The sequence below is a fragment of the Cetorhinus maximus genome, chromosome 22, assembly GCF_964194155.1.
Source record: "Cetorhinus maximus chromosome 22, sCetMax3.hap1.1, whole genome shotgun sequence".
NCBI classification, from domain to species: Eukaryota; Metazoa; Chordata; class Chondrichthyes; order Lamniformes; family Cetorhinidae; genus Cetorhinus; species Cetorhinus maximus.
In genome coordinates, this window is record NC_135900.1 from 10116287 (window position 1) to 10131462 (window position 15176).

At 40.7% G+C, this 15176-nt stretch overlaps 1 protein-coding gene across 1 annotated transcript in view; it reads left to right on the top strand.

Moving 5' to 3' along the window:
- Window positions 1-15176, top strand: part of LOC144696459 (plasma membrane calcium-transporting ATPase 1-like) — a 108211-nt gene that overhangs the window by 18005 nt on the left and 75030 nt on the right. The window contains exon 2 of the mRNA XM_078567767.1: window positions 8749-9160. Coding sequence (XP_078423893.1) covers window positions 8962-9160 — 199 coding nt within the window. The 5' untranslated portion in view covers window positions 8749-8961. The remainder of the gene's footprint in view (window positions 1-8748; window positions 9161-15176) is intronic.

Consider the following 15176-nt stretch of genomic DNA (forward strand, 5'->3'; position numbering starts at 1 on the left):
AAAAAAATGAAATTTTGATTTAATGACCTCACATCTTTTATTGGCTCATGAGGCGTGGGTGTTGAAGGTGGTGGTGAGCTGCCTTCTTGAACTGTTGAAGTCCATGTGTTGTAGGAATACCTCTTAGGGAGGGAGTTCCAGGATTTTAACCTAGTAACAGTGAAGGAATGGTGATATAGTTCCAAGTCAGGATGGTGTGGTTTGGAGGAGAACTTGCAGGTTGTGTTCCCATGCACCTGCTGCCTTTGTCCTTCAAGATGGGTTTGGAACGTGCTGTCAAAGAAGCCCTGGTGAGTTGCTGCAGTGCATCTTGTAGATGGTGTACACTTATTTCTGTGGTGGAGGGAGTGAATGTTAAAGGTGGTGGATGATGTGCCAGTCAAGTGGGCTACTTCGCCCTGGGTGGTATTGAACTTTAGTCCTGTGCTGTTTGTTGTATAAAAGATAGAATCAAGGGACCCAGTACTGATCCCTGTGGAATGCCAATAGTGTTGTTGGCACTGCATTCATCCAGGCAAGTGGGGAGTATTCTATCAAACTCCTGACTTGTGCTTGTAGATGGTGGACAGGCTTTTGGGGAGTCAGGGGAGTTACTCACTGCAGTATTCCCAGCCTCTGACCTGCTCTTGTAGCCATAGTATTTATATGGCTGGTCCAGTTCAGCTTCTGGTCAATGGTAACCCCCAGGATGTGAGTGAGAGATTCAGCAATGGTAATGCCATTGAATGTCATGGGGGGATGGTTGGATTCTCTTGTTGGAGATGGTCATTGTCTGGCACTTGTGTGGTGCAAATGTTACTTGCCACTTGTCAGCCTAAGCCTGATTGTTGTCCAGGTCTTGCTGCATATGGATATAGACTGCTTTAGTACCCGAGGAGTTGCGAATTGTGCCATCAGCAAAAATACTCACTTCCTCCTTATGATGGAGGCAAAGTCATTAAGCAGCTGAAGATGGTTGGGCCTAGGGCACTTACCCCGAGGGAATCCTACAGCAATGTCCCAGAACTGAGATGATTGACTTCTAACAACCATCTTCTTTTGTGCTAGGTATGACTTCAGCCAGTGGAGAGTTTTCCCTGATTCCCATTGACTCCAGTTTTGCCAAGGCTTCTTGATGCCACACTTGGTCAAATGTGGCCTTGATGTCAAGAACTTGTGAACTTTGGTTGTCATTTTATATTGGTTGCTATACATTCTGGGGTGATGTTCCACAAGGAGCAGGATGAAAACTGCAGTCCTATGACACACCTATGTCTCATACTTTACCTGGAATTGAGTTTGAAAATGCCTGATGGGAGAAATCACTTGAGGGGTTCCATAAAAGGGCAGCAAGATGATCTAGGAAGGAGAGTTTCCACATCTACAAAGTGAAGCAGCTTCACCCTGACACTGGTCATAAGCCTCTTTGAAATTTTGAAGTAAATTACGGGCTAGGCTTCCTACTGGTCAATTATGGCAGGCACTGCACCATTGGCTTCTGGGAGGTCCTGACCATGGTACACTTACTGCTTCCTGGGGGAAGCTGGCTACGCAAGCAGTATCAGAAGGGACAAAGGCAGTGACCAAGACACCAGCGATAAGTAAAAGTACCTTGGAAAGAATAAGTCTTTGCTCTCAATTGGAAATGCCCAACATTTAAGGCCCAGGCCTAGTTTATGAAATTTCTTCTTCCGTATGGATGTAGGTGTCACCAACAAGGCCAGCATTTGTTACTCATCCCAAATTGGCTGTGGTGGTGAGCTGTTTCTTTGAATTGCTGCAGCCCATCTGATGTAGGTACACTTGTAGTGCTGGATCACCCTCTGTTTCCTCGTCTTTCCTGTAACCCTTTTACCAATTACTTCAAATCTATGCCCCCCTAGTCACTGACCCCTCAACTAAAATAAATAGGCCCTTTCTATCTATTCTGATCCAGGCGCCTCACAATTTTGTACATCTGTTCAAACGAGAACAGTCCCAGCCGATCCAATCTTTTCCCATAGCTGCATTTTTCCAGTCTTGGCAACACCCTCGTAAATCTCTACCCTCTCGTGCATCTCTGTACTGTCTTGTGCAATTACATTTGTTCTGTAATGAGGTGACCAGAACTGCGCACAATACTCCAGTTGTGTGGCCTATCTAATGTTTTATATAGTTCCAGTATAACCTCCTTGCTCTTGTATTCTATGCCTCGGCTAATAAATGAAAGGACTCCATATGCCGCCTTAATCACCTTATTGATCTGTCCTGCTACCTTAAGGGATCTGTGAATATTCACTCCAAGGTCCCTCACATTTTCTACACCTCTCAGTATCCTCCAATTTATTGTGTATTCCCTTGCCTTGTTTGACCTCCCCAATGCATCACCTCACACTTCTCTTGGGTTGAATTCCATTTGCCATTTTTTTGCCCACCTGATCAGTCCATTGATATCTTCCTGCCGTCTACAGCAATCGTCCTCATTGTCAACCATGTGGCCAGTTTTTGCCACCTGCGAACTTCTTGATCACTCCCCCTACATTTACATCCAAATCATTAACATATATCACAAAGCAAGTGACTTAATACTGAGCTCTGCAGTACCCCACTGGAAACGGCACTCTGGTCACAAAAACACCTATCAACAATTGCCATTGATTCCTGCCACTGAGCCAATTTTGTATCCAGCTTGCTACGTTCCCCTGGATCCCATGGCTTTTATTTTTTTAAACAGTCCTGCATGTGGGACTTGGTCAAAAGCTTGCTAAAATCCACATTGACTGCACTACCCTCACCAATCCTCGTTAATTCCTCAAAATTCAATGAAGGGATCGTGTCTGACTTTTTTAACAAGTCCATGCCAACTGCCCTTGATTAATCCATGCCTTTTCTAAGTGACAGTTTATCCTGTCCCTCAGAATTGATTCCAGTAATTTTCCCACCAAGATCAGACTGACCTGTAATAGGTCTATCCTTTGCTCCCTTTTTATATAAACAAAGGTACAGCCTTTTCCAATCCTCTGCCACACCTGTATCCAGTGAGGATTGGAAAATGATAGTCAGGCCTCCTGCTATTTCCTCCAGGGCTTCTTTTAACAGCCTCTGGTACATTTTTCATCCAGCCCTGGTGATTTATCCAATTTTCAAGGATGCCTTAATACTTCCCCTCTCCCTATGTTTATCACATCCAATACTTCACACTCCTCTAATGACACTCTCTGCACTGTTGTCCTCTTTTGTGAAGACAGACACCAAGTATTAATTCACCATACCCACAACCTCCACCTCCACACGCAGGTTACCTTTTTGATCCTTTATGGGCCCTACTCTTCCCTTGGTTATCCTCTTTCTTTCTCTTAATGTATTAGTAAAACCCTTTTTGGGCTCTGCTCCTTGATTTTGCTTGCCGATATTCTTTCATGCCCCCTCATTGCTGACAAAATTTGCAATGGTAACACTGTTGAATGTCTTGTAGAGGGTGGTTAGATTCTCTCATTAGAGATGGTCATTGCCTGTCATGTGTGACACAAATGTTAATTGGCATTTTTCAGCCCAAGTCTGAATGTTGACCAAGGGAGGCAGAAGAGGATTGAGTTTTTTTACTTGATTTTTGAAAAATTTATTCTATCTTTTGCTCCAGTAACCATCGATCTGGGTTCCTGATGATTTCCTGTCACACTTATGGATGAGTTTTCTACTTTTGCAAACTACATAACCTGTGTTTTCAATAACATGGTGGCATAAAGCAATTTAACACCATGTTGTGGCCTATGTATCACCAAGCCATTTGAGTTCATGTTTTCATACTTCAGAGTATATGTAAATGAAACTTTTAGATGCAACCTAATATCTGGGTTCAGGTGACTTAGTCAAACTGCAACTGCAAAGCTGGAACAATTTGAGTGCATCAATTATTTAAGACTTGTAATTCCATCTGACAATATCAGTTCAGATTTTAATGCATTGAACAAAACTCAAAAGGTTTGCTTTAAAATCTTCCCTGCAAGCAGTGATAAGCTGTAATTGTGCATTCTTTTACTGAGCTTCATAATTGCATCATTCTGGGATTTTTGGTATAGTGAAAAATAGATTTGCTGAATGTGGAGATATTATTAATTTTATTCAGTTTATGTTGAGACGATCAGAAAACTGACTTGAGAACATTTTGTCAATGCAGCAAGGCTTCCCATTTTTAATTTGTTTGATTCTGACCTGCCAGTGGTGCAGATTGCATCTGTCTGGTTGGTTCCAGTGTTAACAATTTGTCCTGTAGCGTTGCCAAGTTTTTCCTATTTGAGTCTTTAAATGGGTAGTTGTTCAAATTCAGTATTGAACTGAGCTTGTTTATATAACTTAATGGATGATGGTTTCATCAGGCCTTGGATTGACTAATTAGATTAAGCAAGAGGCTTTCCTGAGATCATTTAGTGAGCCTTTTCCTATAATAAAACAGTGAATATGCAGGTGAAGGTCAAGTCCTGTGTCGAGTGCAAGTAATTCAGTTTTCAGTGAATAATTTGCTGTATTTGGATTATTTCTACTTGCTGCTTTGACAGGGCTTGCAATTTCCATTCCCTGCTAAGAATTTTGATTGTGTGAATGAACCTTGCATTTAATCTTTCCCAACATGCATGAAAACTCCAGGCTTCTAATTGCAACATGTTTGGAATTCTTGCTGAATCATTTGTTCACTGTTGATACATAGTACTGACAAAGTGTAACATGTGTTACCTCGCATTGAGATACCGTGTTTGTACTTGAACCTTATTGGTGAAGGATAAATATAAATAACACTCCAGCCATGTAATCAAACCGATCCTAGTGAATTATATATTGAACTGTGTGTTTCCATTATTGAATGCTAATACCCAGAAGCACTTCTTCCCTTCAGGGCAGTGGGATTACATCTATTGAGCAGAGTGGCACTGGTTTTACCTTTCCCTCCATGCCAGCATAATCTTTAGCATCTTTAATATGCATTTTTGTGCAACTAAGCTTCCAGTTTGTTCACCTTTGATCTTTTCTAAGGATGGTGTAGGCATGTGAGTTTCCTGTGTGATGTACCAATTTCCTGTGGCCATAATTAGTGTCAAACCAAACGTTTTCAAACTAATAACTAGAGCATACTTAACAGTGGAGACCAACATAGTGCTTGACATCTTCCACAAGCTACTTCCAGAGCTTGCTTTTAATAGCACATTAGTTACGTCACATGTGATGTCACCATGTATATCATTTCAGGTTTCAGGAAGGGCATAAAAAGGCACAGCTGTTCTGAAAACCGGAACATTCCTTCACTCCTAAAAGGTTAAATAAATGCTTAATCCATAGTTGACAAAGCATACAAATATGACTAGATTTTTACATAAATCAAAACTAACTTCCATCCATAGCTATCACTTTTGATTTATGTAAAAATTTAGAGTCTGCTGCTGCTGATCAGATAACATTGCTGTTCTTTCATATAAATCATGAAAAGAAACAAAATGGCTCCAACTTGATTCTCCAGGTAATAACTGATCGTGAGGGGCTTTCAATCCATTTCCCTTTTATATTGAGAGCTGGAAAAGTGGGCCTTTTTACATTTGAACTCCATTAATCCAAGATTAATTCACATCGGGTGAAATGGATTTGTAACATTCTGAAAATTTCTTTGAGCTGGTCTTGTCAGGTGATGTATATTGATGCTTCAGGAGTTTACTATTTCTGGCACTCAGTGCCAGCATCAGGCAATCTTGGATCAAGTATAACCTGTTCCAGATGTAAATTAAAGCTCCCTCTGCTGTGACTCGGGTGACTTAATCCCATTCTTTGTCCACCTCTTGCACTGGTGTCACTTCTATTTTTGACACCAACTATATTTGTACTGAGACAATTTGTGGATAGTTTGTGCTGTCAGTCCAACTTGACTGACCGCTCGATTTTACGTAACATTTTTGTCCCCTCAATGCCAACTTATTTTAAAATAAGATCTGTACAACATACTAATCTCCAGTGCAGTACTTAATATGGTATATTGCTGCCATGACTTTAGATGTTCTCTCCTATTAATGCACTTTGTATACAAGATGTACACTTGGCAGTATACTTTCGAGGCTGAAGTATGTTCATGAACTGTTTAAGCTTTGCTAATTTTAACTTTCAACCTGATAGCTGCATTAGCTGCTCCATAAATGTTTGTTTCTATATACTATGAAGTTTGTAGAGGAGTTCTTATTTTTCTTGACAAATTAACAGGTTCAGCTGGTTTATTTAGTGTTGAGTTGCTATTTCTTCATGGGGCCTAAGTGTAGGTTTCTGGGAGTGTATCAAGGCAGTAGCATACCCAAGTAAAGTTGGCAAATCTTCAATGTGGTGGGCATCAAAATGCTGAATGTTAGATATATTTGAGAAAATGAACTGACTGCCAGGTTGGGGAGGGGAGGGTGTGGGGAAAGAAAGTGAAGAAAAGGCGGGTTCACAGTCCCTTCAAAAAAAAAGGCTTTAAAAACTGCAAATTGCCTCTTGTCCAATGCTTACGACTGTGTTTCAAGTAACTTACATTCAAGTAAATTGAGGTTAAATGCAGGTCCATATTTTCAACACCTCCCTCTGATTTATTATCCACTCAAGGTATTTATAAAATGCTGATGATTGCAGGCCAGAAGACTGCTTTGAGTACCTAGGAAAACTCCAATTTTAAGAGACTGATTGTCTATTAACCTGGTGGGGGCGGGTGGTGAAAATAAATGGATCTTTGTGGTATAAACATAGGCCAAGAGTCAGACATCAAAACATGTTTGGTAGTTGCAGAATGCTAACTGTTTTCAGGGGTTGTATAATCTGTTTTGATGTCTGATTTGAACATTATTTCCTGCAGCTAACTCTTTAATTCTGTATTAGACTTGCTGTGCCAGAGGAACCTACAGAAGCTACTGCATCTAGGTTGAATCTCTAATCAGCACAAGTTGTGCTTTACATTCTCTGGGCTTGTAGTCTTGTTTTGAGTTCTTAAATAAGGCCAGATCTCAATCAGATAAGATCTCAAATTCCTGCTGAGGGCTGTTTTGAATCTGTAGAATAGAAAGTTTGTTGCTTGCTTTTTTTTTAAATGGCAGTTTAAATGTAATCTAAGCTGATTCAGTTAAATGCACTTGAATAGACCAGTTCACTCGTCTTGAGTTGTCCACTTGCTGTCCCCATTTAAAAGCCCTTATTTGGGCAAGTGCATGCATTGTGGTGCTTGTCGAACTGTTGACTCTGGGCAGTGCAAAGCAATTATGGTCTGTTGGACTTCACTTCTACCAGTGCTGCCTGTCCTTGAGTGTCCTATCAGGGAATGTAGAGTCTATAGTAAGTACCCAGTGAGTATTTAATGTTCTTGGAGCAGCACCAGGTTGTTCACTTACTTGGTAAGTCCACATGTGAGAGATTGGTTTTGCTGCTCACTTTTCTTCACCTCTGCCTCTTTCCTGGTCACTCCTTCCTCCCCATAAGGAAAATCTTAAAGGAATGGAATGTTCAGATATACATTACCAAAAGAATCTGCTTGGAGGATCATCAAATTGAAGAGTGCCTTTTCCAAACTTTAATTTGATGGTCTGTTGGTGAAAAGGTCTAAACTCCTCATATATTTGCTAAGTAAAGATGCTGAGAAACTGCACATTTCAACTGATCCATCTTGTATTGTATTCATACTAATCGGGCCAGATTTCAAATTCCTACTGAGGGGGCTGTTTTGAGTCTGTAGTACAGAAAAAGTTGTTACTGCATTGTTTCTTATCTTTAACATTGCCCTTACAGAAAGGGTTATCCCGGAATAAATAACACCCTATACAAAAAGCCAGCAACTCTTGTCTACTGTAAAAGCCTTCAATGAGTACATGTAAATGTTTCCTTATCATGTAAAATAAAATTCCATGTATGTAATGACATTTCTTACATGTACTGCTTTTGGAGACTGAGGGAGAATTAAAACACTTTTTAAGTTGGCAGTAAGCTCACTACTTTTAATTTCATTTGAGGAATTGGATATGCATGAGGGTATCTTCACATTTTAGGAAAGATGTGGAGACTTCAGTGAGGATGTAGCATAGATTGAGAATGGGTTCTGGGGATGAATGAGACTTCACTTATGTAGACAGACTTGTGGTGGTGGAGTTAATGAGATTTTATAGTGCTGCTCAAAATAATGGGTCTAGTTAGAGAAGTTCCCATTGTCGGCAGGATCAAGAACCAGAGAACACAATTAAGTGAATGGCAAGAAAGCCGGAGGAAATTTTTAGGCAGTTGAATGGTTATGATCTGGAATGCACTGCCTGAAAGGGTGGTGGAGGCAGATTCAGTTGTGGCTTTCAAAATGGAATTGGATAAGCACCTGAAGGGGAAAAAGATTGCAGGGCTATGGGAAAAGCTGAGTTCTTGCAGAGAGCTGGCATGGGCACAATAGGCCAAATGGTCTCCTGCACTGTAATCATTCTATGATTTACCCCTCAAGCAGCCTGAATTGTCAGGCATCTGGGCCGGAACCTAAACATAGGTTCCCAAATATGATGTGCTCACTAATCAGGGAAACATGGATTTCCATGCTGGATTCGACTATTGGGAATTTTTTTTTTAGAAATTGGAAATTCCACTTCCTTCTGAAGGAATTCCCATTGACATGGTTCATTAGTGATTGTGGTTCCGTTATGCCTTTGTCACCATTTGACGCGTTCAAAAATTGGAGCAATCTATTGTGAATGTACAGGTAAAAATCAAGTTTCTGTTTGTGTACAAATGTTGAACTAAATTTAAAACTTTCTTTTGCAGAATACTTGAACTAAAGGATTGCATAAAAACAAGTGAACATGGAAGCTAGTCATTGGTCAAATATTGGGATTTTTAAGTAATCACGTTGGATGATATGCACTTCCTTTACTGATCAACGGCATCTGGCGGAATTACACTTGGAGCCTGTAATTTGGCAGGATTATTGCAAAGTTTTTTGCCACCTCAAAGATTTTATATTAAGGATTCTCAAACATGGGTGACATGAATAATACAGTGAAATACCTTCCAAGGAAAGCAATAGATGATCACAATGAAGGGCACTTTGGCTGCACGCTTATGGAGCTACGTGATCTTATGGAACTGCGATCTATAGATGCTGTACACAAAATAGAAGAGTGTTATGGGGATGTCGAAGGACTTTGTACAAGGTTGAAAACTTCCCCTGTAGAAGGTAACTCTTGCACTCTATACTGTTTTGATTCAAAGTAAGTTTCCCTAATATCCGTGACTCTGGAAAAACTAAGTTGACTGCTGCAAGTATTCAGCATATTAAAACTAATACAGTTGGAAACTTACTCTGAGAATTACTGTTGCATTATCTTGTGTTACACTTTCAGATCTCTTAGAGCTTTTGATTAGATTGTTCATCTCATTCGTCCAAAGCCAATATTCTCTAGAACTATCTGATCTATCTTTATCATGGGATGCTCAACATCCAGCTGAGTTGGGAAAACAGGACATTTAGAGCCTTGTACTAAAGGGTGGCACCTCTGCTGCTACAGCACTTTGTTATTGTACTAGGGCTTATTTCCCTAAACCCCGATATGGGGCATCAAGCCATGTATTTACCCCTTGTATGTTCCTTCTTGGCTCTCTGCTAATGTTTCCCAATTCCAAAATCTACCGGAAACTTTGCATCTGTTAAAACATTGGGAGCATCTGGTAGGATTGGTCAGCCGAAGATGTGATATGAAGGTATAAAATTGGGGGGAAAATAGTTCAAACTGTAGCCATTCTCTATTGGAGGTTTCCAGAGATCAAGGACTGGTGTTGAAAAACTTAATTGGGATGACTGGAGAACTTTTATAAATCTCTGGGCCATAACTAGAGGACATCGTGTCCAGTCTGGTCACCGCACTTTATGAAGGATGTAAGGGGTCCTTGTGAGGATGCAGAGATTTACTTGAATGCTTCTAGGGTTGAGAGAGATTTTAGCTTCAAAGTTTGACTAGCAAAGGTGGGGATGTTCTTGGAGCAAAAGAGATTGAGGGCAGTTTTGATAAGTGTACAGGATTATGACAGGATTGGATAAAGTAGAAGAGGGAAAACTCTTCTCATTAGCTGATAGTTCCCCCTTCAGCTTTGCACCAATTTAAGATTTTCTGCAAGAGATGCAGTGGTTATGTGAGAAGAACTTTCTTACTTAGATATTACCTATGCGACTGGTGGAAACGGATGACTTGGTTCCTGAAATTTTGGAATACTTAAATGGTATGGTACTCCAGCTAGTGTGAGCAAGGATGCAAAGCTAGCTGAAACTGTAGGTTAGAAGGAATAATGTTTGACAAATTAAGAGGCAAGAGAGATGATGAAACTATGCCCTTGAGAGGAATAATTTAATTCTGCAAAGCAGTGATTTGAATTAGTTTTAAAAATGGGCTGTTCCATGACTCCAGACTGAATGCAGAGGAGAAATAATTAAAACCTTTGTTAAAGATATCGGGACATAATCCATGAAAGGAAGATAATTGTTTTAAGTCACTGCTTGCACACTTGGAAGCTGATTTCCTACTTTGTGATGAGATCTCCCAATTCTTCCTAAAGGAACTGAATTTAATAGATAAATTAGTTCAACAATATACTCAACTTCAACCAAATGCTTGCTGGACAGGTAAAAGATCAAAGCAGGGCTTTCTAGCCATCTGATTATTTTAAAAGTTTGAAAAATTCCCCTTGCCTCTATTCCCTCCTTTTCCCTATCTATACGTGTCTTGAGCTCCAGATTAACCAATATAAGGCAAGCAAGGCAGAAGCCAGGTGTCTCCGTAGACTTTTGGTCCAGTAACATGTCTCAAGAGCAGAAACTTTGGTTCTGTAAGTCTTATGCTTGTTATGGTGCCTGTGCTCCATGTTACGCAACTATTACATCAGAATTTCATCTTTTGAAACAGAGCTCCAAATAATTGGTTTCCCCTTCCAAATAACAGCATTAATTTCTTTTCACTCTGCACTTTCATAAACTATAGATCCATTTACCATGGAATAACGAACAGATAGTAACCTTATTTAAATCAGAAATAAGACTAATTCACGTCTCAATACAATGCTTCACATGAAACTAATTTTGAACTGAATGAAGGTTAAAGAGCTCAATTGATCTCAAATTGGCAGGTATCACTAAACAGCTATGTATTGGCACATCCATACTGCTGTTTTGATCAGCATGTTCTCCAGATACACTTAGTAACTGAGATACTAACTATCAGATTGAAATACTGCACGTTAGAAATCTCAAGCAGGAAATACTGGGAATATTAAACCGGTCAGGAAGCATTGATGGAGTACGAAACATTTAATGTTTCAGTTCGATGACCATCACAATGGTTTGTGTTGCCTGACCTGAGTATTTCCAGCATTTTGAGAATGGGAAGCCTTGCTTTTCAGCAGGAGATTAAACCAGAGAATTGACTCTTCAAATTTAGGCCTTCCTGCCAAAAATAAATGAAGAGACTTGCATTTATATATAGTCTTTCACGACCACTGTCTCAAACTACTTTACAGTCAGTAATACGTTTTGAAGTGCATGTACTGTACTTCACAGCAGCTAATTTGTGTACAGCAAGCTCCTTTTTTTGATTGATTGAAAGCTAAATATTGACCAGGATGCTAGGAATACCTGCCATTAGTTTTTGAAATAGTGCTATGGGATCTTTTACATTCACCTGAGGGAGCAAGCAGGGCCTCAGATTAACGTCTCATCTGAAATTCAGCATCTCTGCTGCAGCACTTGGGTGTGCCAATCTAGATTTTTGTGCACAAATGCTGGAGTCCGATTTGAGCCTTCAGATTCGGAGGCAAGAGTGCTACCAACTGAGTCACAGCTGACACCTCAATTGTAATTATTCACATGACCACTGCTCCAAGTCTGATTTTAAACCTTACATAACATCTGTTCCTATAGAATGTGTTGAAGTACAAATTACTGTTTGTAAAGCATCACATTCTGCAGTGGAATTCACTCGTGGCCTGGAGCTAAATGGTTATAGTTCACAAGACTGAATATAGATTTGAGCAAATCTAGGAAGCTCATCAAACATTATAAATAAGTCAACAATTGAAGAAATTTTTATCTATGGCAGCATCGACTCAGAATCACAGAATCTCACAGTGCAGTAGAGGCCCTTCAGCCCATCTAGTCTGCACTGACACGTGAGAAACACCTCACCTACCTACCTAACCCCATTTACCAGCACTTGGCCCATAGCCTTGAATGTTATGACATGCCAAGTGCTCATCTAGGTACTTTTCAAAGGATGAGGCAACCCGCCTCCCCCCCCCCCCCCCCCCCCCCCCCACCCCGGCACCGCATTCCAGACCGTCACCACCCTCTGGGTAAAAAAGTTTTTCCTCGCACCCCCTCTTCCAAACCTCCTTCCCCTCACCTTGAACTTATGTCCCCTTGTGGCTGACCCTTCAACTAAGGGGAACAGCTGCTCCCTATCCACCCTGTCCATGCCCCTCATAATCTTGTACGCCTCGATCAGGTCACCCCCTCAGTCTTCTCTGCTCCAACAAAAACAACCCAAGTCTATCCAACCTCCCTTCATAACTTAAATGTTTCATCCCAGGCAACATCCTGGTGAACCTCCACTGCACCCCCTCCAGTGCAGAGGAGATTCATCTCAGGATATCTTTCTGCCGGTTTGTGTCAGTGACCTGTTACTCAGATGTGTTCAAACTAGCGAGATTCATGCCTCCTGAACTTAGTTGCAATACTTGAATAGTAAATTGTAATGAGTTTTGAAATTTGCAGGTTGTGATGACCCAGCAAGTCACTTGTCCTCCTAATGATTTAACCGTTAGTCCATTCAGTTTCTGTAATGGATAGCCCTCACTCTGCAATCTCAAATATTTCATAACGTTCTCCTCAGCACCTAATATGTCCTTATTGCTGAGTGGTTCTCAAGCGCCATAAACTAGTCCTTTTCCAGGTTTCTCAGTATGATTGTTTAGCCTCCTTTGGGAAAACTGAGTGAAACGTCTTCCCCAATCAGTTATGTACATGCTAAAGAATATGCTGAATCAGTGAGATTTCCTGACTCTACTGTTCATCACTAAACTTTACTGCCATCAAAAGGAGACTACTGGGTTGTCTGGTGCAATACAAGAATTGTTTCCCACCGTGCGTGTGTGTGTGACACCTGGAAAAAAAATGTGCTTAATTGCTCATTTAATTTTGTGATCTTCAAATTATCACAGTTCTCAATGGGTGGTTTCAGAAGTTTATTTGAGTAGCTGAATCATCAGCTGCTTAGCAGGTTTGGTTCCCAGTTTGTTAGCTGTTGATGGTTGAGTTTGATGCACTTGGCCTCAGTGCTGCTAGGCCAGGGCTCCCTCCTTTTGATGGCTATCCTGCAACCCTTGCTTGCCATGGAAGTAGTGAAAGCAGGGTTGTGATTGGCCGCAAGAACTCATGGGCCAAAACATTGCAAAGACTCGTCCATAAAGGTTTGAATTTAGGTCACTAAAAGAACTTGAGGTGACCTGTTGTCTGTAACCTCTATCTATCAAAGATGGAAGGGGTGAGAACTGTAGCCCTCCAGGTTAGTAGTAGTGAACATTAGAAAGAAGAAGCTTTGTTTTCTCAGTGGTTGGTCTTTTTATTTCTAAAGTCAGCATATTTTTCCAACATTACCAACGTGTTCCCTACATTGTCACCTGGCTTTCAGATTTAGGCTGCAACCATAGTCACATGTCTTGAAACCAATATCTGCGCGGTGGTTTTTCGACAGGTCACTTTTCTCCTCATGGAGAATCCAGGGACTCTGTAAAGCCATCCGATTGTTTCTTTTTTCTCTAATAAATTGCTAAATGCTCCATATTACTGTAGACTAAAACATGCTTTCTGCTCTTTGGGTGACAGCTGGGTTTTAGAAGTCAAGACATTGTGGCAGCATTTTTCAGGAGCCTCAGTGGGAACATCTAAAGTGTCTTGGTTTTGCATTTTCTGACTGTACAGAATGTTACAACTCTAGCTTAACGCAAGCTCTGGGTCTGCACTTTGTTCCCCTTATGACACAGATCAGTCTTGGTGGAGAACCTTGTGCATGGGGGCATTTAATGATGCTTGCCCCCCACCCACATTAGGCTATGAGTCAGTATAAGTGAGGGTATCTTTGGCAGTTCCAGCTGCATTTTTATTCTAAGCAGTGCAATACACACCTATTGTTTCCCATACTAGTCTTGTGTTTATGTATTATAGAATTTTTTTCTATTGATGTACAAGTTCAAAAATTTTCAGAAGTCTTGTGGAAGAACTCCGGCACTTGTGTAATTGTACTCGTCCATGTGCTTTTGGAAGTGCTGCAGCGTCTTGCATGATCATGTTTTTTAAAACCTGTTTCTTCCTTGCTAAAGTGTTCAGTGGAGTTGTTTATCAGAAGGATTGGTATTGTACCACCTTTTATTGCCTCACTTTATATGGCCTCACCTTCCTACCTATTTCTCCAAAAAGCATTTACTGTTTCTGAGCTATGGATCCAGATTTCCAGGACATCATCTAAGGCACTATTTGAGTGTCAGCAGGCTGTTTTTTCCCATTTCTTACTACTGCCACCAAACAGGAAGTGAGTAATATGTCTGTTTCTATTTCCAGTCAACCACTGCTAAGTCAAGCATGCATTGGTATCCTCCCTGTTCCTATGGAAAGGAAATGGTATTTTACAAATGTATTAGTTTTGTGGCAGTAACCAATAGGGCAAAGGGGAACCAGTAGATGTAGTATACCTGGATTTCCAAAAGGCATTTGGTTAGGTGGAGTTGGTGGTAATACATTAGCATAAATAGAAGATTTGTTAATGGACAAGAAGCAAAGAGTAGCCATAAGTGAGACACTTCAAGTTGGCAGGCTGTGACTAGAAGGATCAATGCTACAAGGATCAATGCTGGGGTGTTGGCTATTTGCAAACTATATTAATGACTTGGACAAAGGTAGTAATGTACTTAGCTTTGTACTGTCAGCAAGCTTGGGTGGGAATGCAAGCTGTGAAGAGGACAGGCTGCCAAGAGGTGTAGACATGATAGATGAGTTGGGCAACAAGGCGGCAGCTGGATTATAATGAAGGGAAGTGAGATTATTCACTTTGGGCAAGAAAAATAGAAAAGCAGTATTTTTAAAAGGTGCAAAATGTATAAGTGTTGACGTTCAGAGACAGGGTGTGCTCCAGGATGACCAATTGTCCCGGATT